The sequence below is a fragment of the Mustela lutreola genome, chromosome 11 (assembly GCF_030435805.1).
Source record: "Mustela lutreola isolate mMusLut2 chromosome 11, mMusLut2.pri, whole genome shotgun sequence".
Classification (NCBI taxonomy): domain Eukaryota; kingdom Metazoa; phylum Chordata; class Mammalia; order Carnivora; family Mustelidae; genus Mustela; species Mustela lutreola.
Window position 1 is genome coordinate 96,026,019 of NC_081300.1, and position 24,839 is coordinate 96,050,857.

The 24,839-nt window shown below is 41.9% G+C and overlaps 1 protein-coding gene across 1 annotated transcript in view; it reads left to right on the plus strand.

The window, feature by feature from the left end:
- KNTC1 (kinetochore associated 1) overlaps positions 1 to 24,839 on the plus strand; it is a 78,091-nt gene that overhangs the window by 50,983 nt on the left and 2,269 nt on the right. Inside the window, exons 44-63 of the mRNA XM_059139180.1 lie at positions 1,901 to 2,108; positions 5,146 to 5,235; positions 6,093 to 6,264; positions 6,350 to 6,408; positions 6,556 to 6,772; positions 7,741 to 7,814; positions 8,072 to 8,282; positions 8,408 to 8,517; positions 11,769 to 11,815; positions 13,186 to 13,264; positions 14,512 to 14,630; positions 15,731 to 15,866; positions 16,527 to 16,622; positions 16,993 to 17,049; positions 19,953 to 20,007; positions 20,090 to 20,153; positions 20,680 to 20,809; positions 22,510 to 22,599; positions 23,061 to 23,206; positions 24,034 to 24,124. Of these exons, the coding sequence (XP_058995163.1) occupies positions 1,901 to 2,108; positions 5,146 to 5,235; positions 6,093 to 6,264; positions 6,350 to 6,408; positions 6,556 to 6,772; positions 7,741 to 7,814; positions 8,072 to 8,282; positions 8,408 to 8,517; positions 11,769 to 11,815; positions 13,186 to 13,264; positions 14,512 to 14,630; positions 15,731 to 15,866; positions 16,527 to 16,622; positions 16,993 to 17,049; positions 19,953 to 20,007; positions 20,090 to 20,153; positions 20,680 to 20,809; positions 22,510 to 22,599; positions 23,061 to 23,206; positions 24,034 to 24,124 (2,251 nt within the window). The remainder of the gene's footprint in view (positions 1 to 1,900; positions 2,109 to 5,145; positions 5,236 to 6,092; positions 6,265 to 6,349; positions 6,409 to 6,555; positions 6,773 to 7,740; positions 7,815 to 8,071; positions 8,283 to 8,407; positions 8,518 to 11,768; positions 11,816 to 13,185; positions 13,265 to 14,511; positions 14,631 to 15,730; positions 15,867 to 16,526; positions 16,623 to 16,992; positions 17,050 to 19,952; positions 20,008 to 20,089; positions 20,154 to 20,679; positions 20,810 to 22,509; positions 22,600 to 23,060; positions 23,207 to 24,033; positions 24,125 to 24,839) is intronic.

Consider the following 24,839-nt stretch of genomic DNA (forward strand, 5'->3'; position numbering starts at 1 on the left):
TGGTGGCAGATGAGTGAAGTCCGAGTTACTGGGTATCCAGCTCTTCCGTGGATGGAGGACAGGGCAGTGGACCCTGGCTGCCACCATCCCGAACCCTCAAGTCAAAAGCTTCAGGGTGCTCATACTTCTAAGCAGCTTTGACTAACTGTACTTTGAAATAACAGAACCATGCCGTTCTTTAGGTTAGCTGCAAATCCGGAATGGGGTGTCACACTATCTCGTTTATTAATTTGAACTCCCGGCAGATTTTGGTATGTGGTTTTGTCGTACTGAGCCCTTTTCTGCAATGTAAATAGCTAGAATAATGTCAAGTTCATTTTACATTCTTGTTGCTCTTGTGGCATTGATGATTGGTCTTTGATAGTTACAGTTTTACCCCGAGGAGTCCAGCTGAATAAATTTAGATGGCTTTTAGAATTTTAGGGAAAGACTTTAAAATGGTTCTACCTAAAGCTTTTCTTGATATTTCTGTTATTCTGTGCAGCAGATTAAACTACCATCTTATTGAGCCATCTGGGTGGCTCGGTGGGTTAAACTACCATCTTATTAATAGGGCTTAAAACATTGGAATTGTCTGTCTATATTAACCTCAATCTTTTTCTTAAAGATTATTTGATTATTTATTGGACAGAGAGAAAGCATGATCACAAGTAGGCAGAGCAGCAGGCAGAGAGAGAGAGGGGGAAGCAGGCTCCCTGCTGAGCAAGGAACCCTATGCGGGGCTCGATCCCAGGACCCTGAGATCATGACCTGAGCCAAAGGCAGAGGCTTAACCCACTGAGCCACCCAGGCGCCCCAACCACATTCTTTTTTTTTTTTAATTTGTCAGAGAGAGAGAGAGAGAGCGAGCACAGGCAGACAGAGTGGCAGGCAGAGTCAGAGGGAGAAGCAGGCTCCCTGTGGAGCAAGGAGCCCGATGTGGGACTCGATCCCAGGACGCTGGGATCATGACCTGAGCCGAAGGCAGCTGCCCAACCAACTGAGCCACCCAGGCGTCCCCCCAACCACATTCTTAATTTTTAAGTCTTTATTATTTTTCTAACTCAGATGGAACATACTCAAATCAAAGCTCTACATAATCTCACCCTTCAGGAATAATTACTGTTAAAAGAGTTTGGGTTCTATTGTTCTTTTATTTCCCCTATGCAAATGCTGACATGCATTCTTGACATTCCTCAACAACAGAATCCTACTTTACAAACCATTTTGTAGTATGCATCATTCACTTAGCAGGATGTCTTACCGGACTGGTATGTAGAGCCCTTCCTCAGCTCTTGAACACTGGTATTCTTTTTTATGAACAGATTATTCAACTAGCCCCTCATTGATGGGTGACTGAGTGGCTCTCAGTTTTTAAATATTACAAACAGTTGTTTCAGTGGACACCCTTATACGTGTATCTTGGCTATTTCTGTGAAATGTGTGAAAGTAGAATTGCCCTGTTAAAGGAATTAAATATTCTCAATTTTATTACAAATTTCTTTCCAGTATTGTGCCTTGTCAACAAAGCCGCCAAGAACAAGATCTGATTTTTTTTCTAAAGTATTTATTTATTTATTCGACAGACAGAGATCACAAGGAGGCAGAGAGGCAGGCAGAGAGAGAGAGAGAAGCAGGCTCCCTGCTGAGCATAGAGCCCGATGTGGGGCTCGATCCCAGGACTCTGGGATCATGACCTGAGCCGAAGGCAGAGGCTTTAACCCACTGAGCCACCCAGGCACCCCAAGATCTGATTTTTTTTAAAGGCAGTAATGAACTGTGATGACCGAGCTATGGTCCGATACTGAGGCTGGGCTACAAGAGGGTTGTTGGAGTCTAGTAATGGGAGCGGGTCGGGGAGAAATTGTATGGAAACACACACGCACACGGCGAAGTGAGTGTAATGGAAAACTTCTCTTAGCACATTTCAGTTGGACTGTGATGCCGCTCTTCAGCTCTTCATCGAAACACTGCTACACAACACCAGTGCCAGCCAGAGCCAGGGAGACGCCAGCACGCAGCCCGTCAAGCAGCAGCATCCCAAACTCCTGGCCAAAGCCCTGGAAATGGTTCCTCTCCTGACGAGCACGAAAGATTTGGTCATCAGTCTTAGTGGAATACTCCATAAGGTAGATGAACGGGAAGCGAATGTATCGGGTCACGTCAAGCAAGCCTCCTACCCTTAGTTCATTTAGAGACGTGGAGCACCAAGGTGGAAATGCAAGTCCTATATTTTTTAAAACTTCTAATTATTTTAGATTTCTATCTTTTTAACAGTTTAATACAGCAACTTTCTGGTCTTTTATTCCTGAAAATAGAAATAGCTTTTTTTTTAAGATTTTATTTATTGTCAGAGAGAGAGAGAGCATAAGCAGGAAAAGCAGCAGGCAGAGGGAGAGGGAGAAGTAGACTCCCCGCTGAGCAGGGAGCCTGATACGGGACCTGATCCCAGGACTCTGGGATCATGACCCAAGCTGAAGACAGACGCTTAACTGACTGAGACACCCAGGCATCCCCAGAAATAGTCTTTTTTTTTTCCAGATTTTTGAAAATAGTACACATTCTTTGCAAAAGAGAGAAGTATAAGTCAAAAAGTGAGATTTCTCTATAACCCCATTCCCGTAGATAAAAATGTTAGTAGTTTGGTGACTATCTTAGGCTAATTATCCTATCCTGTTACTCTCTTTTTTTCACTTAAAATATTGTCATTACATGACAGCACACATACATCTTCTCATTTTTGACAGATAGGAATTATTCCAGGGTGTGGATGAAACATACCATATTTAACCAGGCCTTTATGAATGGACATTTAAATTGTTTGTACATTTCACTATTATAAGTTAGCGTGAGTATCTTCATATATATACCTGTTTGCCCTCTTGTCTATTTTCTTAGGAGATCTTTATGAGAATTGAAATTTTTAGGTTGAAGGTAGTTTCTTTTTTTTTTTCTTTAAGGATTGATTGATTGATTGATTGATTTGACAGACAGAGATTACAAGCAGGCAGAGAGGCAGGCAGAGAGAGAGGGAGGAAGTAGGCTCCCCGCTAAGCAGAGAGCCCGATGTGGGGCTCGATCCCAGGACCTGGTACATGATCTGAGCCGAAGGCAGAGGCTTTAAGCCACTGAGCCACCCAGGCGCCCCATGAAGGGTAGTTTCCTGAGGGAGTAAAAGTGGATGGAAGGGTGAAAAGGATTATAAGACTGTAAGAGATACTTCAGTTTTCAGTGGGTTAAAGCCTCTGCCTTCGGCTCAGGTAACGATCCCAGGGTCCTGGGATCGAGCCCCTGCATCGGGCTCTCTGCTCAGCAGGAAGCCTGCTTCCCCCCACCCCCTTCCTGCTTCTCTGTCTACTTGTGATTTCTGTCAAATAAATAAAATCTAAAAAAAAAAAAAAAAAAAACAAAAAACTTCAGTTTTATCAGTTTTATATTTGGCCTGAAAGTCAGCCAAAAATAATGTAGACTTGCTCAAAAGTTCTAGGTCCTATAGAAATCCTATTCCCACTTAGTTCAGTGTTGTTATTCTTGTGATTTTATTTGACATTTAAGAAATGGGAATAAAAAGTAATGGTGTGTGGGCAAAACAAAGAACAAAGAGAATACTTCCTTTCTTTTTATGAGCATACATAGATGCCACCCAATTAATTTTTGCATTTCAGTATATGCTTAGAGCCAGAATGCAGTCCTTTGAGAAACTTTTGCTTGGAGGCCCACTGTTTCAGTTACATCATCACCAAGAAAAGGTTCATTTCCTCGTAGTGTACTTTTCCTGTCTTAAACGGAAGACATAGAATTCTCATTAAAAACATCTTACAAGGATGCCCCTCAGTGACTCAGTTAGTTAAGCATCTGCCTTTGACTTAGATCATGATCCCAGGGCCCTGGGATCGAGTTCTGCATCAGGCTCCTTGTTTAGCGGGGAGCCTTCTTCTCTCTCTGTCTGCTGTTCTCCCTGCTTGTGTGCTCTCTCTCTCTGACAAAAAATAAAATCCTTTTAAAAAATTTTTAAAAATATGAAATTTTACAAATTAGTAAATTTTTTATTCTTTTTAGATTTTTAGTACCCTAGGAATAGCTTTCTTTTTAAAGTCACTTTGGAAACATTTTAAAGAGCATTTATTTAGGGGCGACTGGGTGGCTCAGTGGGTTAAAGCCTCTGCCTTCGGCTCAGGTCATGTTCCCAGGGTCCTGGGATGGAGCCCCTCATTGGGCTCTCTGCTCAGCAGGGAGCCTGCTTCCCTTCCTCTCTCTGCCTGCCTCTCTGCCTACTTGTGATCTGTCAAGTAAATAAATAAAATCTAAAAAAAAGGAACATTTATTTATCCTGCTAGAACTAATAAAGAACTAATTTTGAGATAAGAACATTTCAGGGTTTTTGTTTTGTTTTGTTTTTGAGAGAGCATGTAAGCAGAGATGAGGGGAAGGGCACAGGGTGAGAGAGAGAGAGAGAGAGAGAATCTTAAGCAGACTCCATGCCCAGTATGGAGCCAGACTTGGGGCTTGGGGTGATTTCATGACCCTGAGGGTCATGACCACCACTGAAATCAAGAGTTGGACACCTAACCGACTGAGTCCCCCAGATGCCCTCGTTTCAGTTCATTTTTATTTATTTATTTATTTATTTATTTATTTATTTATTTATTAAAGATTTTATTTGACTGAGAGAGACACAGTGAGAGAGGGAGCACAAGCAGAGAGAGTGGGAGAGGGAGAAGCAGGCCCCCCACCAAGCAGGGAACCTGATACAGGGCTTGGTCCCAGGACCCTGGGATCATGACCTGAGCCAAAGACAGACACTTAAAGACTGAGCCACCCAGGCGCCCCTCAGTTCCTTTTTTTAAAAAAATATTTTATTTATTTATTTGACAGACAGAGATCACAAGTAGGCAGAGAGGCAGGCAGAGAGAGAGGAGGAAGCAAGCTCTCCACGAAGCAGAGAGCCCGATGCGGGGCTCGATCCTAGGCCCCTGGGATCATGACCTGAGCTTTAAGCCACTGAGCCACCCAGGCGCCCCCCTCAGTGCATTTTTAAAAGAATAATCTCACACCATAGTGCAGAGATTTTGTGTTTGTAATCTGTACTGGTGACCATAATTGAATAAAACCATGTCCTGCCCTGACTGTCTTCTTAAGTTTTGATATATTATTACTTTTATACAGTTGGATCCCTATGACTACGAAATGATTGAAGTCGTCCTAAAAGTTATAGAAAGAGCCGATGAAAAGATAACCAACATTAATATTAATCAGGTATAAGTAATATATTAAACATTTAAAAATTACCTTTATGCTTCTTTTTGGATCATTTACAAAATTGCAGTCAGATATCTTTCTGGACTGTCCTTTGTGCTTCCTATTTTATTCCTGTCTTCTTCATTGAAAGGAATATAGAGATAAAAAGACTTCTCATGCTCTCTATATCATTTATCTTAATCCTATTTTTGCTTTCCTAAAGTGCTTTAAGTTTGTCCAAGAGCATGATGTCACTAAAGTACTGATTTGGAATAATTAAAGCAAAATTTCTGTGATTCAGAAGGGAAAAAAATGTATGTGGGACCTAAAGTTAGATTCTACTTTTTATATTAGTAGGTAGGACTGACTCAATTCTAGTGCTTTCAGTAACTTCTTAGTCTTCTCCGAATTTTGGTTGCAGTAGCTTTTATCTCTTTTTAAATTAGATTTTAAAGATTAAAAGTGGGTTGATTCAAACAGTTTTACAAGCCCCCCAACATATCAGATATAAGCTAAAGAGATGTAAGGGATATAGAGGATTAATTTTAGATCGACTGCCTATGTCTTTAAAATGAAATCAAGCATTTTTGAGATCTGTCAGACTGTTCGAAGAGGAATGGAGAACTGTCAGACTCATAAACATCACACCCACAACAGGGTTTTTATTTTTTCCGCACATAATTTCTTTAACCATCGTGTACATTATGGTTTTGGTTTAGAAGAATAACCTTAGAGGTAAAACTACAAAAGTTTTGTGTATCTTTATGAAAACAAGGCCATCTCAGGAATGGAAATCCGTGATGCTATCAAGTTAGACAATTCGGAAACAGGACTGGTTTAATCTCACAGGAAATTCCATTTGTATTTTAATCTAGGCATTGAGTCTTCTGAAACATTTGAAATCATACAGAAGAATATCTCCTCCAGTGGACCTAGAATATCAATATATGTTGGAGCATGTGATAAGTTTGCCGCCAGCTGCCCAAACTAGACTGCCTTTTCACCTAATATTCTTTGGCACAGCACAGAACTTCTGGAAAATTCTCTGTATGTTCCTTAACTTATGAATATTACTGAATCGTCAAATTATTTTCTTCTTAAGCAAATCATATTCTTCTTGCTTCCTTTTTAGCAACAGAACTCAGTGAAGAATCATTCCCAACACTGCTCTTAATTTCCAAATTAATGAAGGTAATGGGTTGAGACTTTGTAAGACATTATCTTTATACCCTCTAGTTAACTTAGACCCTGTGTAGGAGAATTTGGGGCTGCTTTCAGATAACCCTTTAAAGGAGTGCCTATAAATCAGCCTTAACTTTTCTTTTCCTCTTTTTGAAGTTCTCTTTGGATACTCTGTACGTGTCTACAGCCAAGCATGTTTTTGAGAAAAAACTGAAACCAAAGCTCCTGAAGTTAACACAAGCTAAATCCTCAACACTGATTAAAAAGGACATAACTAAGATCACTCAGACCATCGAATCCTACTTACTGTCTATAGTTAATCCAGAGTGGGCTGTGGCTATTGGCATCAGTCTTACCCAGGATATCCCAGAAGGTACTGGATTCTTTTTCTAAATGGGCTCAGTATGGTTGGCTTGTTGTTTTGAACTTGCAGTAAAGAAAAAAAAAATGGACTTCTCTATCTCTAAGGAGAGGCATTTAAAACTATTGATGGTGGTTAAAAATGTTATGTGTGCCCTCAGTCTTCACTTGGTGCATTGCTGACATTGTTAAAATCTGCTGAATGCTGAAAAGTTTCCAGTGAGGTCAGCAAAGTTCACTCCAGCACATCAGGGTGTAGGGATGTGGCACTCTCCACCTTGTCGGTAGGGATAGAAATTGATGCTTTCTAGTATCCACTCATACTTCTAGTAATGAATCCTTATGTGTTCTTACGTAACCAAACAAGCACGCAAACACTGGCACGCACTGCTGTTTTCAGTTGTATCAATAATTGAAAATAGTAATTTTTTTACATGCTCATTTGTCAGGAACTTGTTTAAAAAATAGAGTGTAGGGCACCTGGGTGGCTCAGTGGGTGGCTCAGTGGGTTGAGCCTCTGCCTTCGGCTCAGGTCGTGATCTCAGGGTCCTGGGATCAAGCCCTGCATCGGGCTCTCTGCTCAGCAGGGAGCCTGCTTCCTCCTCTCTCTCTCTCTGCCTGCCTCTCTGCCTACTCGTGATCCCTCTCTGTCAAATAAATAAATAAAATCTTAAAAAAAAAAAAATAGAGCCTATTCATAGAATGGAATACTATGTAGTTAACTTGGAAAGATATCCAACAAACCTGCTTAGGGAGAACAAGGAAACTGTATGTACTACATGTATGACCTTATCCCGTTTGGGTTAAAATGTGTGTATCGTTCTGTCTTGTTTAAATTGTTTCTTTACTCTGAAAATGCATTCTCATTTTTAAAATATAGTCTTTTTTTTTTTTTTTGAAAGAAAAACATAGTCTTTTAAATTTGACTCAAATACGTTTGTCTAGATTAAAATTTGCTTATAAATCTCTTCGTCTTTTCAGGATCCTTCAAGATGTCCAGCTTGAAATTCTGCTTGTATCTAGCCGAGAGATGGCTCCAGAATATCCCATCTCAGGTGTGTCTGAACTGCATGGTGGAAGGCTCCTTCCTCTCTCTTTTCACTTAACTCATGCCAGGTGTCCCTTCTCTTCCCGCCCCGGGGATGGGCGTCTTGGAGGGTTGGAAAAGGGAGAAGGAAGATTAGGGTGTGTGTAGCTACACAGGATGTTAGGTAAGGCAGGAAGGGACCTTGATGGACAAAGACGGATTCTTCATCTCGCCCCAGGTTTAGAGCATGAGAGTTTCTTTTTACTTGTGATTTTTTTTTTAAAGGACGAGGCACGCGAAAAAGCGGAGGCTTTGTTGAAGAAACTTCATGTTCAGTGTCGGCGTTCAGGCACTGAAGCTGTGCTCAGAGCCCACAGACTGGACTCGGCGGAGTGTCTGAGAGTCATAGGGAAACCCGCTCATCTTCTCGTCAGTCTGTACGAACACCCGAGCATCAGTCAACGGATTCAGAACCCGTCCGGCAGAGATTATCCTGGTGAGGACAAGACGCTACTCATCTTTCTCCTCTAGGAGAATTCGCATTTTGATTCCCAGTTATCTTGCATTGAAAACTTGGGTTTTTCCTTTTTTTTTTTAAATTCTTTATCTTGAATATCTCAGATATTCACACAGCCGCCAAGGAAATTGCCGAAGTTAATGAAATTAATTTGGAGAAGGTCTGGGACATGTTGTTGGAGAAGTGGCTGTGCCCAGTCACAAAGCCTGGGGAGGTGAGTCTGTTCTCCTGGAGGGTCTGTTGTTCTGTTTGTTGTCCCGCACTGCCAGAACCTTCTAATGAGGAACTCAGTTTCTTAGAACCAGGAATGACAGCTCCTTTTTGATACCTTCTCTTATCTGATGAGTTCTTTCTTTTTTTTTTTTTTAAGAATTTATTTTTTTTAAGATTTTATTTATTTGACAGGGAGAGAGATCACAAGTGGACAGAGAGTCAGAGAGTGAGAGAGAAGCAGGCTCCCTGCCAAGCAGAGAGCCCGCTGTGGGGCTGGATCCCAGAACCCTGGGATCATGACCTGAGCCAAAGGCAGAGGCTTAACCCACTGAGCCACCCAGGCGCCCCTATCTGATGAGTTCTAATGAGGTTGTTTACTTTTTCATTTAAATATTGTTTTACAACTATTTTCCTTTTGAATGGTGACTCTAGATGAATTCTTGTATAAAAGAAGTGTCCTGTTCTTAGAATCATGTGATTTAACTTTTTATTTGAAATCATTTTAAATATCTAGAAAAGTTGCAATAGTTGAAAAGAATTCCTGTAGACCGTCCATGCAGCTGCATCAATGTTTAACATTCTGTCATATTTGTTTCACCCTATAATATATATATATTCACAATTTTTTTCTGGACTGTCTGAGGATGAATTGCCTATAACATACCTCTTTACCCCTTAGCAAGTCTGTATTTCCTGAGAACAAGGCTTTTCTCTTACATTTGACCTTAGCCAAAAGGCCGAGAAGCGATAACAAGGCTTTTCCTCTTACTTAACCATCAAAATTAGATAATTGAGGGACACCTGGGTGGCTCACTGGTTAAGCATCTGCCTTTGGCTCAGGTCATGATTCCAGGGTCCTGGGATCGAGCCCCGCATCAGGCTCCCTGCTCAGTGGGAAGCCTGCTTCTGCCTCTCCCAATTCCCCCTGCATATGTTCCCCCTCTTGCTGTGTCTCTCTCAGTCAAATAAATAAATAAAATCTTTAAGAAAAATAATACTGTTGAGATTAAAGAAGAGTAATTTTTTTAAAAATTAGATAATTGAAAATTGATACACTATTTACGTACCACAAACATAGGCTGATCTATGTTCGATATAATGAATTGACCCAATAATGCTCTTTTTAATAGCAATCTTTCCTCTTCTCTCCTTCACTGGGACCAGGATCTAGTCTAGGACCATGCATTGTATACATTTCTTGTGTCTTTAGTTTCTCTTAGTCTAAAACAATTCCATGGCTTTTCCTTGTCTTTTATGACACATTTTTGAAGCGTTCGTACAGACCAGTTATTCTATAAGCTGCCCCTCAGTTTGTGTTCCTCTGGTCTTTCCTCATGATAAGATTCAAATGGTGCAGTTTGGGCTAGAATCCTGCCTGAGTGATGTTGTGTCCTTCTCAGGATATGACATGTGGAGGCACATGATACCTATTTGCCCTTATAGGTGATATGAATTTAAATAACTAGGTTACAATGTTGTCAGTGTCCCTGTTAACATAGTTCTGCTGTATTTCCTTTTGTAACTATTAGGGGAGGTGTTTGGAGACAATTTAATAACTTGCTTCTCTTGGGGGTCCTGGGTGGTGGCTCAGTGGGTTAAGCCTCTGCCTTCAGCTCAGGTCATGATCTCAGGGTCTTGGGATCCAGCCCCACATTGGGCTCTCTGCTCAGCAGGGATCCAATTCCCCCCACCCCGCCTGCTTCTCTGCCTACTTGTGATCTCTGTCTGTCAAATAAATAAATAAGATCTTTTAAAAAAATAATAACTTGCTTCTCTTGAAACTCCTTTCCCCGCGACACATATAACCTGATTTAGCATCTATTGATGATGCTTACTTCAGTTTGTTTTGACTGTAGTGGGATATTGATGTTTCTAAAGGGCACCGGCCATTTGGTTTGCAAAATGTCTGGGTCTTATGATGTTTCTTGTGATTAGATTCAGGTTGTGTGTTTTGGGCACAGACACCTTTTAGGTCATGTGTTCTTTTTAGTATATCACATTGGGAGGCACATAGTGTTGGTTTTTTAGAAATAGTGTCATTAACATCTGATTTTATGCAGGGATTCGGCAGTCTAAATGCAGAATTTTCTCTACTGCTGCTATGTTTGCAGGCAGATCTCAACCAGAGAGACTTCCTCTATCTTCCTGGCAAAAACGCTTGGAAAAAAATCTATTTGTAAATAAATATCATACCCGAAATGACATTAAGTTTTTAATTAATTTTTGTATCCCTTGGTGTTCAGTGTAACAAGTATTACTTTATTTATTTAGTGTTTATGAAGAGCAGGGAGTATGTCTTATTGGGCACAGTTAGAAGCAGAGTTGGGCCACGTAGAATCTGGTTGACTCAGAAACCAGCATGTTTTAGCTTTTATGTAAATTTGGAAAACTGAACAAAAGCACCTGAGGCCAGGAACTGTGTCTGTACCGGGCACTTTGCACATGGCTTTTTTTTTTTTTTTTTTAAAGATTTATTTATTTGACAGAGAGAAATCACAAGTAGACAGAGAGGCAGGCAGAGAGAGAGAGAGAGAGGGAAGCAGGCTCCCTGCTGAGCAGAGAGCCCGATGCGGGACTTGATCCCAGGACCCTGAGATCATGACCCAAGCCGAAGGCAGCGGCTTAATCCACTGAGCCACCCAGGTGCCCCTGCACATGGCTTTTATAAATTTACACTGAATTACTGAACGACTCATTTAAGATTCATGGAGTCCTTTCCTTTTAAAAAATTATCCAATGACTCTAAACACCAGGAGGACAGGAACATTTCTTTTGTTCACTCAGGCCACCCTTGTGCCTGAGTGTCTGGCACATAGTAAGTGCTCAGTAAATATTTACTGAGTGAATAAATGTGAGGAAACCCACCACTTTTCTTAAAGGATTTTTTTTAAATTTATTTGAGACAGAGATACAGAGAGAGAAAGAGCATGAGCAGGGGGAGAGGCAGAGGGAGAGGGAGAAGCAGACTCCCCGCTGAGCCAGGAGTCTCATGTGGGGCTCTATCCCAGGAAGCTGAGATCATGACCTGAGCTGAAGGCAGAAGCTGAACCATCTGAGCCACACAGGTGCCCCCAGGAAACCCCTTTTTAAAGGAAAAATTATTTCATAATAGAGTAGAATTTCACAATTCTACTCTAATTTCTTCTATGTAAACATAATTCTGTATATTGGGTTTTTCATTTGATTATGTTAGCTTATATAGTCAACAAACTTTCTGTAGTTTTTTTACTTTTTTTTTTCACTTTTTCAAAGAAACCATCAGAATTATTTGAACTTCAAGAAGACGAAGCACTACGAAGGTACTCTTTTTACTTCCTTGCGCCTTTATCTTATTGCCCAGTGGGACTCTTAAAATAAATCTGTCAGAAGTTGGTTTTGAAAAGACTTTCTTCGTGTAATTTGGGTCAGAGTCTTTGAGAAGAATCACTCCATTGATATATGGCCATGAGTATGTACAACTGTCTCCAGTGGAATAAATAAGAAACGACCAAGATCCAGAATTTCTGAACCTTCAGTGAGTCCCTACTAATGTTGAGGGTTCCTAGAATAACCTTAGCAGAGAAAGCATCTCAAGCAAAGGAGAACTCTCTTATTTGCTAGGACTCTGGCCTCAGACCTGCTATGTATTCTCTCACCCTGGTAAGCTGGGCTGGTTCCCATATGGGCCACCAGGATTCCTTTTCCCCTTCTGATCTAAGACTGAGACCAAGGAAGGCGCTTGGGTTTCGTCTAATGTGCTAAATCTGATTGGTCATGGTTTGCTGACTGTATCTGGGCCCAGATCATAAAGGATGTGGTAATCCACTAATGATGCTTGGCACAGGCACACGCGAGGGAGTGGTGACATGCATGCCAGCTTTTGCCATTCCTCCTCTAGACCAAAAGTAGGTCAAGTCACTTGTGAAGCCCTGCATCAGCCTTGGAGATCTGATAGTGAGAGGGGATGGGGAAGGGTGAACCCAAGAGAAGAATTTCTCCTGCTTTGGGCAGAGCTTACTTACCACCCCCTCCATCCCCTCCTTTCCTAGGGACCCCACCTTGTCCTTGCTTAGTCTTTCAAGCACAAGGGCACCTTTGTCTAAGCAAGAGGTAGATTCATCTTGCAAAGTCTAACTGAAGCAGTTGTAATAGAAAGTCTTAGAGGGAAACAATTCAAAGAGCATAAAAAATTAAAATCCCAAGGAGATCTCAAAGGGATACTTCCTGCCTTTCCCACTGAAAGTTCTACCCTCTCCCTCCCTTGGATCCTGCCCACCGTATCCGGATTACTCTCCTCCGAAGGGGGCCATTTGGGCCCAAGTGTAGAGGCTGAATGCTAAACAGCTCCTGTGAATTAAAACAGAATTTTCCATGTGTAGTGTCCAATGTTCTTTGTAGCTATCGTTTGTATTAATTTCTTAAATAGAATTTTAATTGTTAGAGATTGACTAGCTGATAGATGAGAAGACTGAGGCCTAGCATTTATTATTTTTATTGTCTTTAGATATGATGAGAACTCAAGGGAAGATTAAGCATCCATTAAAGGGAAAAGCAAAAATGCCTTTGACCCTTCAGGCCCATGTTTGGGATGCCTAGTTACTTTTTTTCTAAGGACTATAAAATAGGTCTGTTGTTTGTGCAATCTATCACTAAATTAAAATCGAAATTTAATTTAAAATATTTTTTCCAGAGTTCTGTATCTCCTTCAGTCTCGTCCGATTGATTACAGTTCAAGAATGCTGTTCGTGTTTGCAACATCAGCTACAACCGTAAGCCCGAGACACAGAGTCAAAACTAATCTTTGCATCTCAGCTTAGCATTTTTTTTTCCTGCATTTTTACCATGCTTGATACCATGAACAGATGATTTAGATAACGCTCACTGACACATTTATTCAGAGCACTGCATAGCTTACTTCGTAATCAGGATTGCAGTATCTGCGAGCCCCATTTAGTGCCGGCTTCCATGACATCCTGTTTGGCAGACTGAACCTATGGACAGTTCCCATGGTTGTCTGCATTCGAAGTTCTTAACTCCTTGGTTAGGTGACTTTCCTGCTGCCACGGGCCCTGCAGGACGAGCTGCCCCCTCCAGTCCTGCCTGCCTCCCTCCCTCCCCACTAATCTTCAGCTACAGGAAACTTTCCCTTTTCCCTAAAGGCAACACCACCTCTTCACCCTTCAGGCTTTTGCCTGTGGACTTTTCTGAGGCATTTGGAACCGTGGGAGAGAAAGTTTGTAGAGCCAGGAGGCAAATGGGTCTTGGGCAGAAGGAAGAAGAAAGGGGAAATCGGAGATGCTGATTATTTGTCCTCAGCAGCAATGGTGGGGGGGGGTGGACAGACAGACAGACATCCCTTTCATCTTTCCCTGTGTATTAGTTTTTCTGCTAGCCATTGCTTCAGATAAAAATGGTGCCCCGTTCAGCTCATAGCTCAGTCATACACATGCTTTTCCCTGAAAAACCCTCCGTCTGTGCTATGCTCCACGAGTGCTTCCTGTTCGGGTGCCCGGAACACGGATGAATACATTCTAGTTAATGATTATGTACTCAAGTGTGAACTCGTTAATGTATTCGGGAGTTGAGGTTAATCAGAAAATTAATTAGAAAAATGAATCAGAAAATTAATTTTTACTGCCCTACCAAGAACCTCGGTGAGTGGAATCCAGTCCCCTTTGCCCGGCGGTGGGGAGCACTAGGGCTGCGCCGGCAGGTGGCTGTCTCTCCGCTGACTGGCACCAGCCGTTTTACCCCCCAACTCAAGGGTCAATGCAGTGTCGAGGCAAATAATGGCTTAGCATCACTGTGAACCTAGTTCTGACCCTTTCCCACTTGAAAGAGTCTGCAAGAAGCCCACCAGGGCTACGCACACCACCCTCTGAAAACCACTGGCTCCCTAAGGGCAGAGACTGACCTTAAGTGTATTTTGTTAAGTGAGGTTTATGCTGCCTGAGCTGAAACTCACACACACAGCCCCAGCGCATGCGCGCCTCTGCTCACCCGCTTTGGTTTACAGAGCCTGGGTGTGCGCCAGCTGACTTTTGCCCATAGAGCACGAGCTCTTCAGTGTCTCCTGTACTTGGCCGACAAGGAAACTATAGAATCTCTCTTCAAAAAGCCCATGGAAGAAGTGAAGTAAGTGGTATTTTATAAATTGTGTTAAGAAATAGGAAACACGGGTGCCTGGCTGGCTCAGTCAGTAGAGAATGCAACTTTTTTTTTTTAATTAACATATAATGTATTATTAGCCCCAGGGGTACAGGTCTGTGAATCATCAGGCTTACACACTTCACAGCACTCACCATAGCACATTCCCTCCCCAGTGTCCATAACCCAACCACCCTCTCCCTATCCCTCTTCCCACTGCAACCCTCAGTTTGTTTTGTGAGGTTAAGAGTCTCTTATGGTCTCCTTCCCGATCCCATCTTGTTTCATTTTTTTTTACCTACCCCAGAAGCCCCCCTCCTATCAGGGAAATCATATGATAATTGTCTTTCTCCAATTGACGTCTTTCACTCAGCGTAATACCCTCTAGTTCCACCCACGTCATTGCAAATGGCAAGATTTCATTTCTTTTGATGGATGCATAGTATTCCATTGTATCACACTATGCCACATTCCATTATACTGTTCCATTATACCACATCTTCTTTATCCATCCATCTGCTGATGGACATCTAGGTTCTTTCCATAGTTTGGCTATCGTGGCCATCGCTGCCATAAACACTGGGGTGCATGTGCCCCTTCAGATCACTTTATTTGTATCTTTGGGGTAAATACCCAGTAGTGAGCACATGACTCTTGATTTGGGATCATGAGTTGAGCCCCAAGTTGGGTGTAGGGCTTACTTTAAAAAAAAAAAAAGGAAAATAAATAGGAAACAGATTGGTTCTTTGGAAGTGTACATTTAAGCCCCTCATTTTGTAAGAGTGCATGAGAGTAGCCATGTAAACCTAGTTCTGGTACCTCCAATTTCCTTGCCATTTTGGCAAAGGGGGCATAGACCTCTGAGAACATCTTGTTTCCCTAGTTGTTTGAGGCATTTAGGAACTGAATGTTTTCATGATCTTGCTCATATTGATTTCTTTCTACTGTTATATTCAGTGAATATATTTAGAAGCCTAAAAAATAGACATTTAAAAATAAAGAGGCCTAATATTGCCCTACAGTGGCTTTTATCTTGAATGTAAATGTGGTCTATCAGAATGATTCCCATCAATACCTCTGTTTTCCAGATCTTACTTGAAATGTATAACTTTTCTGGCATCATTTGAGACTTTGAATATCCCCATCACATATGAATTATTTTGCAATAGTCCTAAAGAAGGAATGATTAAGGGTCTATGGAAAAACCACAGCCATGAGTCCATGGTACGTACTTGGAGTTGTCTGAGGGTGGGTGCCTCATCTTCTCTGATGTGCTCATCCTCACCCAAATGCCCGAAGCCAGAGAAGCTCTTCATTCCTGAACAAGCCTACTGCTCGGAGACCGTTTCTCCTTTCCTATCCTGACAGGTGACACGCAGCTTAGAGGGTCCGCTTCACCTCTGTCCTTGAAGGTGTAGGGCTTGATCCCCACCACCAACAAGAGGACACTTTTGTAGTCCCTTCCCAGGCCCTGTGTGTCCTCCTCCAGATGGGGAAAAGAGACTGTCCCCGTGCCAGGAGGGGTGTTCTTCCTCTTTCTCCTCATTGCCTGTGGGAATTCAGTCTCTGAGGCAGTTGGAGCCCAGTGTGCGAAGGTTACGGGGCCAAAAGGCAAGCGGCTCTTGGGTAGAAAGAAGGCAGTGGGAAAAGTCCAAGATGCTGTTTGAATCCGTGACAGCCAGAAAGAAAAAGAATAATCTTAGTCTCTCTTTTTTCTTGCATTGGAGAAACTGGGGGCCTTCACTGAAATCAGGCAGTAGGCACACCTAGATTACAAGCATGTTTTGTGTGTAGCTGCCCTACCTCTTCCACAGGTGGTTTGATTTCCTGGTATCTTGATGCAGTATGATTTTTTTTTTTTTTTAAATTTCTTTTCTGCTTCAGGCAGTCAGATTGGTGACTGAGCTTTGTCTGGAATACAAAGTCTACGACCTGCAGCTTTGGAACGGACTCTTACAAAAGCTTCTTGGCTTCAATATGGTAAGACTCTGCGCCCTGGACTGCAGTCTGCGTGAAAGATTTTGCATAGCAAGTCTTAAGCATTGTGCACGGATGCTGGTGATTGCACAGATGTATGCTGCAAACATTCACTCCCCTTGGTTTCGTGCCAAACTTAACTTGGTCTTGGGCCAGAGGAAGTGCTGGCTCAAAAATGACATAATTTCGCTGGAAACAAATGGAAGCTTCCCTGACCTTTTTTGATATTTGTCATTTAGTGAGTGAATTTCCCTGGTGGTTCTCATGGTAGATACATTCTACTGATCCCTTTTTGAAAATTTAAGAATCTGATATTTCATGTTGAAGTTTTTCATTTTGGTCATTTTCTGAACTGTATTTTCTTTTTCTCCAGATTCCTTATCTAAGGAAAGTTTTAACCGCCATTTCTAGTATCCATTCTTTATGGCAGGTATGTGGTTTCCTAAAGTAAATTTTATAGAATTTAATCCTTAGGGGCACCCGGATAACTCAGTTAAACATTGACTCTTGATTTTGGCTCAGGTCTTGCTCCTCAGGGTCCTGGGATCGAGGCTCTTGGCACGCTCTGCGCTCAATGGGGAATCTGTTTGAGATTCTCTCTCTCTCTCCCTCCCCCAGCTCGTGTACACTTGTACCCTCTCTCTCTCTCTCTTAAATAAATAAATCTTTAGCAACAACAACAAAAAGAATTTAATATTTGTACTTGACGGTCTTGTGGCTGCCAGTTGCATTGGGTAAAGTAACCAGCTCCTAAGTAAAGAACAGAACTGATATCCCATTAAAATAGGGCCAGGACCCAGAGTACATGTCTCAGAGGTCACCTCTGCCAGGACCTCACCAGCCCCAGCCCGCCAGGCTTCCTGAGCCACACCTTCATGCACACGCTCCAAACCCTGGCTCTATGGTAGCACCTGTCACAGTGTAATTTGTTTTGATACACATTCAGCTACCCCTCCTGGACTTGGAGGATCTTTAAATCAGACACCATGTCTTATTTCCCTTTTCTACATTTCACAGATTGTGCACCATATAATCATTATGTAATGTGGAAATATATCACTTATTCTTAGCTTAATACATTAGAACAGTATAGAAACATGCTGAATAAAACATGAAAATTCTCCTTTTCCATTTCCCATCAAAATTATCTCCCCAGAAGTAACTACCGTTTGCACTGTGTTTGGAACTTTCCTGTTCTCTTATAAGCACGTGTGTGTGTGTATGTGTGTAGGTGTGTATACATTTTTGTACATATAAATGCAATGACATTCTAGATAAATTTTTTTTTCCCACATAACATTGGTGCCTTAGAGACTTAGAGACTGTTCCATAGAGCACGTAGAGACCTATTTTCTTTTTTGTTTGTTTTTTAAAGATTTTTATTTATTTATTTGACAGAGATCACAAGTAGGCAGAAAAGCAGGCAGAGAGAGAGGAGGAAGCAGGCTCCCTGCTGAGCAGAGAGCCCGATGCGGGACTCGATCCCAGGACCCTGAGATCATGACCTGAGCCGAAGGCAGAGGCTTAACCCACTGAGCCACCCAGGCGCCCCTTTCTCTCCTTTTTAAAAAGATTTTATTTACTTATTTGATAGAGAGAAACAACGAGAGCAAGAACACAAGCAGGGGGAATGGGAGAGAGAAAGGCGTAATGCTAAGCAGGGAGCCCGATGTGGGACTCGATCACAGGACTCTGGGATCATGACCCGAGCCGAAGGTAGATGCTTAACTGACCAACCTCAAAGTAAATGAGGATCGTACGAGCCCCGGACACCCACGTGCCCTCCTTCTTTCTTTCTCAAAGTAAACTCTATACCCAAAGCGGGGTTCAAACTCATGACCCCAAGATCAAAAGTTGCATGCTTTACTGACTGAGCCAGGCAGGCGCCCTTAGGTAATTTTCTTCATAACTGTATGTATAGTTCAGGATCCTATTATACAATCTTGGCTGATTCATTATTATTTCATTTGGGGGAAAAGAGCATCAGAACCCAACTCGGAAAACAAAACTTATACTGTTGTGTGCCAGACGTTACGTAAGAGCCACAGGAAAGGGCCAAGCAGACAAGAGAAAGGATTTCGAAAAATGAATAAGGCAACATAAATTTCCACTCATAGGGGAAGGGTGAAGTGACTTATGCAACATTTTACCCCTTATTATAGAGAATAATTAAGAGTTAAAAGTAATGAGATGCAAAAAAAATTGTATGTAGAGGTCTCATAAGATCTAACAATCCCATACCTAAGTATATGCTCACAAGAAAAAAACCCACATATATCCATATAAAAACTTGCACACGAATGTTCATGGGGCATTGTTATTCTTAATCGCCCAAAAATCCATCAACTGATGAATGGATTTTTCCAGTCATCATCATCGTGGGTGTGTCTATACAGTGAACATCAATTGGTAGTAAAAAGGTATCAAGCCCCGACATCTGATACCCAGAGATGAACCTTGAACACATGATGCCGAGTGAAGGGAGCCCGAATGGCCCTGTACTGCATGATTCCACTGATATGACATGTCCAGCAAAGACACTTTCAGGGGCTGGAAGAGGGAGGAATAGGGAGTGACTGGTAATGGATATGGGGCATATTTTCGGGGTGAAGAAAATGTGCAAGAATTAGAGAGGTGGTGATGGTTGCACAATGCGGTGAATATATTAAAAACCACTTAATTAGGGCGCCTGGGTGGCTCAGTGGGTTAAGCTTCTGCCTTTGGCTCAGGTCATGACCTCAGTCAGGGTCCTATGATTGAGGCCCGCATTGGGCTCTCTGCTCATCGGGGAACCTGCATCCCCCCCACTCTGCCTGCCTCCCTGCCTACTTGTGATCTCTGTCTGACCAATCAATCAATCTTAAAAAAAGAAACTCACTTAATTATACATTTTATTGATTTCTGAATTTTATTTTTTTAGTAATCTTTACCCCCCATGTGGGGCTTGAACTCTAGACTCCAAGATCAAGAGTCACAATCTCCATGCACTTAGCCTGGCAGGTGTCCCTTAACTGTACACTTTAAAGGGGTACATTTTACATGGGAATTATAATCTCAATTAAAAAAAAATAGGGAGGCACCTGGGTGGCTCAGTGGGTTAAAACCTCTGCCTTCGGCTCAGGTCATGAGAGAAAGAAAGGAAGGAAGGGTAGGAAAGAGAAAGAAAGAGAGAAATTGTCCTAAAATCTAACCATCTCAAACAGGAAGATGCCAGTGTACGATTTTGGTCTTAGCATCCTGAACATAAGCTCTAAGCATATAGTTCTGTGACTACAAAACCAGAGAGTTCATGAAACCCCAGGCATGAATCCCCAAATGTGCTTGTCTCCCCAGGTTCCCTACTTCAGCAAAGCTTGGCAGCGTGTGATTCAGATACCCCTGCTTTCAGGTATTTCTCTCTTCCCTGAAACATCGACAGTAGCATTTTATAGCTCTGTACGTGTGTGTGCATTGTTGCTGTTTATTTTCAGCATCTTGTCCTCTGAGCCCGAGTCAGTTATCAGACTGTTGTGAGAGTCTCGTCGCTGTTCTAGAGTAAGTAAAATACTTGTCTTCCTACCCCAAAAAGTCATACCTGTTGCTTATAAAATTCCTTTCTAATAAACCTGTCTTTTGAGTCATTCCTTCTTTTGGGAATGTTAAGCACAGCACTTGTTTCTAGGGTAAACTGTCTCTCATATTTGTACAGTGTCCACTCTGCACAAGCAGCTCATAAACTGAGAGTCAGTAAGCCTTCTCTAAAATTACTCTTAATTAATGTACAGAGTACTTTTCCGACTACCTCCATCGCGCAGTGTTTTCACAGAGGCTTTGAGTCTTCAGAGAACGTGTCTTTAGGCACGTGTGTGCTCTCAGACATAATCACAGCAGCAAGGAGCACTCTGTGCTCCCGTAGGTTGTTTTATTCCATGAAGAATACCGTGAAAGACTCGAGCTACTCATTCCTAAGTGTATGTTACGCCCCAGCACTTTAATGCTTAAAATCACTGAAAGCACCATCGGGTCATTAACTCATGAATTAATGTAAGTAATACTAACAAACTCATGTGCTCTCTCGAAGATGTCCTGTTTCAGATGATCTCGACATGGTTGGAATAGCCAGGCAGTATGTCCAGTTAGAGCTCCCGGCATTTGCACTGGCCTGTCTAATGCTTATGCCCCACTCGGAAAAAAGACATCAGCAAATTAAGGTATCTCGGCAAATTATTCCTCTGGCCGCCCAAAAAAGGGAAGGTCTCATACTGCACGTCCCCAGCTAAAGGCTTGCATTTTCCTTTTTACCAGACCTGCAAGGCATGAGTGCATCTGTTTGAGTGGGGCGGGAGGTTTATATGCAGGTGTAGCAGGAGGTAAGCCTGAAAGATAGATCAAGGTCCATCTGAGGGACACCTTAAGAGGGGTTTGGACCAGGGCACTCAGGTGGCTCAGTCGGTTAAGCCTCTGCCTTTGGCTCAGGTCATGATCTCTCAGGGTCCTGGGATCGAGCCCCATAGCAGGCTCCTTGCTCAGCGAGGAGTCTGCTTCCTCCTCTCTCTCTGCCTGCCTCTCTGCCCACTTGTGATCTCTGTCACAAAAGATAAAAAAAAAAAAAAAAGGCGAGAGAGATTTGGACCTTGTTCTCCATCAGGTGGAGGTCGGGGGACAATCAGTTTTCCTACAAGAATAAGATGAAAGTGCTCAGGCACTGCTTTAGAAGGAACGATCCATGGGCTTGATCAGAGGAGAGAGTCGGCAAGAAGGGAAGAGTGGGAAGTGGGAAGCCGTTGGCTGGACAAGTATCTTACTTAATCCACACACAGCAGCCTGTGGACGGCCCGGAAAGGCTGGAGGGGGTGCGTCCCCAAGGTGGGGTGGTGGCGCCGAGGAGGAACTGGATGGAGCAGCTTGACTTAGTGTTCGGATGCAGGAGATGAGGGAGGGTTTTGTGTGTGGGTGTCTGACAAAGGGAGCCATGAGTACTTTGAGGACAGAACTTTTAAAAATAACTCATTCCCTTTACAATACAGAACAAATAGAACAAAGCACTTGGTAATGATCTTCGGTGTTTCCCCAAAGGTAGATTAGCCAGTAGATCGAGACCTACGTAAATGAACATGCATATTTTTTTCATCTGTCATTTGGTCTGTTCATTGCGTTTTTTTCACAGCCATCTGTGCTTGTCTTTGACTTTGGGTTATTTTATTTTACTTTTTTTTACTATTCATAAACTCATCCGTTGATGCTTTTCAAAATTTTAGTATTTAAATAGATTCCTTTTGGCACTTAGAATGACAAAATGCTTGTTAAACAGCTCTTGCTGTTACAATAGGTGTTTGTAAAATGTCTTCTTCCTTATTTCCGTAATTTTTTGTTACATGATAGAGGTGGGGTTTTTTTCCTATAATAGAAATTCTTTTATTTTTTATAAACATATATTTTTATCCCCAGGGGTACAGGTCTGTGAATCGCCAGGTTGACACACTTCACAGCACTCACCAAAGCACATACCCTCCCCAATGTGCTTAACCCACCCGCTTCTCCCAACCCCCCTCCCCCCAGCCTATAATAGAAATTCTTTTTTTTTTTTTTTTAAAGATTTTTATTTATTTATTTATTTATTTGACAGAGAGAGAGAGATCACAAGTAGGCAGAGAGGAAGGCAGAGAGAGAGAGAGAGAGAGAGAGAGAGAAGCAGGCTCCCCGCTGAGCAAAGAGCCCGATGTGGGGCTCGATCCCAGGACACTGAGATCATGACCTGAGCTGAAGGCAGTGGCTTAATCCACTGAGCCACCCAGGCGCCCCTATAATAGAAATTCTTAAAGATATTCCAAATTTAAAAATGACTTAACAGAAATTAGTAGTTATAGCACTTTTCCATTAACTGTGTTTTGATTTTTTTATTTCCCTGTAGAATTTTCTGGGCTCATGCAATCCTCAGATCATTTTACAGCAATTAGAAGAGCATATGAATACTGGCCAGTTGGCAGGATTTTCACATCAAGTAAGCGGCAATTTCACTTCATTTTTGCTATGAAAAATTTGATATTAGAAGGTAATAATTTTCCCCAAATGAAAATTAAGCTGAGAACTACTGTATCTTTTTGGCAATAGATAAAATGATTTTGCTTTTATTAGAACCTTTGTAAATTTTTTAAAAGGTGGAGAGACCCCTCTCTCTCATTTGGGCTGTGCTCAGTGGAAAATCTGTAGCCTTAAACGCTTGTTGTTGTAAGTAGATCTTGTTCGGAAAAAGTCCCAAAGTGCTTAACAGCGATTACTTCTTGCTGATTTAATCTGTTACTAAAATGGGCCAAAACCTCTCCCTTTCCCCACTCCATTAGAAAAAAGGCTTAGTTACAACAAAATGCTCATTTAACTTGTGATTGTAAAAAACTTCTGGGTATTGCATAAGGCCTTGGAATTTCACACATTTTTAGTATAATGATACCTGTTATTCTATAGATTAGAGATCTGATTCTGAATAATATCATAAGTAAGAAGGAGTTTGGGATTTTGGCAAAGACAAAATACTTCCAAGCGTTAAAATTGCACATGATGAATGGCAGCAACATCACTGACTTGGTAAACTATCTGGCAAGTGAGTTAAGGTAAGTTAATTAACAAACAAACTAAAACACCTTACTGTAGAATTTCCTTAAAATTTACCTTTATTTTGGAGGGAAAGATCAAACAGTTGCACAACTCTCTGGTCATAACAAAGGGCTTGGCGTATTAAGCTATAGCATTACTACACACACCCACAGGCTGGCCGTCCTGTAACTCAGTCCCTTCGAACGTGAACTTGGAGTCAGACAATCAAATAAGCTTTCTGAACCCCCAAATAGGTGTCTCACAGTCCCGCTTCAAAACCTGAGTTACAGCTTTCTTCCTTAGACACTTGCTCAGAGAATTGGGGGCTTTTATGTAATATAATTTTTGCTAAGTTTGATTGTTTCACTTTCCCGCACCCACAAGTTTAGAAATCAGCTTCCTGGGTTGGGAATGGATTTGGAAAGTGAAAAGAAGAAGGGAGAAATGGCTGGCACTGAAGAATGGCAGCCCGATCAGGACGGAAGTCTTTCCTGGGTCATCCCCACATTTCTTCTAACTGCGTTGGCCACTCGGGATGTGTCCCTTTCTCATTACCACGCCATGCATTTCCTTCTGCTTTTCCATGCATTTCCTTTCCCGCTTGTGATCCAGCCAGTGCTACATGTTGTCATTTATAAACATTACTTTTTAAGATATAATCTATCTATATATATATACATACACACATGCACATATAGGCCCATATTTCAAATATACAGTTTGATCAATTTTGACATATATACCCCTGCAAAGCCATCACCACAGTCAAGATAGCAAACATATTTATGACCCCCCCCACTCCGAGAATTTCCTCATGACGCTCTTTTGCTTTCCAATTCCATAGTTTAGATGAAGCGTCAGTCTTTATAACTGAATATTCAAAGCACTGTGGGAAACCTGTACCGCCAGACACCGCTCCCTGTGAAATCCTGAAGGTAAGGCTGGCCCACTGTTACTTGGGTCCTGATCTGACACCATTTATATTTTTAGGGTCTTGACATTGAACCAACTTGTTCTGGTGTTGTGGAGATAAATGTATTTTTATGTGTAACTGTGTATATTGTTGTATTTTGCTCTTTGTGTAAGTGGGTCCTAGACCAGAAATCAAGAGGCCATGATTCTACTCTGCGGACAGCGTGACCTTGGGCCAGTCGCTGAGCCTGTGTGGGATTTAGTTTTTGGATCTGGACCCCATGGTCTCTTGGATGCTTTCCAGCATTACAATTCCTCATAAAATCTTATTTTTCATATTGAAGCAAGTGAAAAATTTCAAGAAGCATTCATTAATTGGGGCTTAATTCCTTTTAATTCTTCCCTGTTTTAATTGCCAAAAACATGTTCAGTATAGAAAAAAAAAATTGAGGGATACCTGGTTGCTCAGTCGATTAAGCATCTGTCTTCAGCTCAGCTCAGGTCAGGATCCCAGGATCCCAGGATCCTGGGATGGATGGATGGATGCCCCACATCGGGCTCCCTCCTTGGTGGGGACCCTGCTTCTCCCTCTGCCTACCATTCTCCCTGCTTGTGTGCTCTCTTTCTCTCTCTCTTTCTGACAAATAAATAAATAAATTCTTTAAGAAAAAAAGAAAAAAAATTTTGCAAGAGCCAAAAACAAACAAATAAACAAAACCCTAATCTCTTGAAATCTCG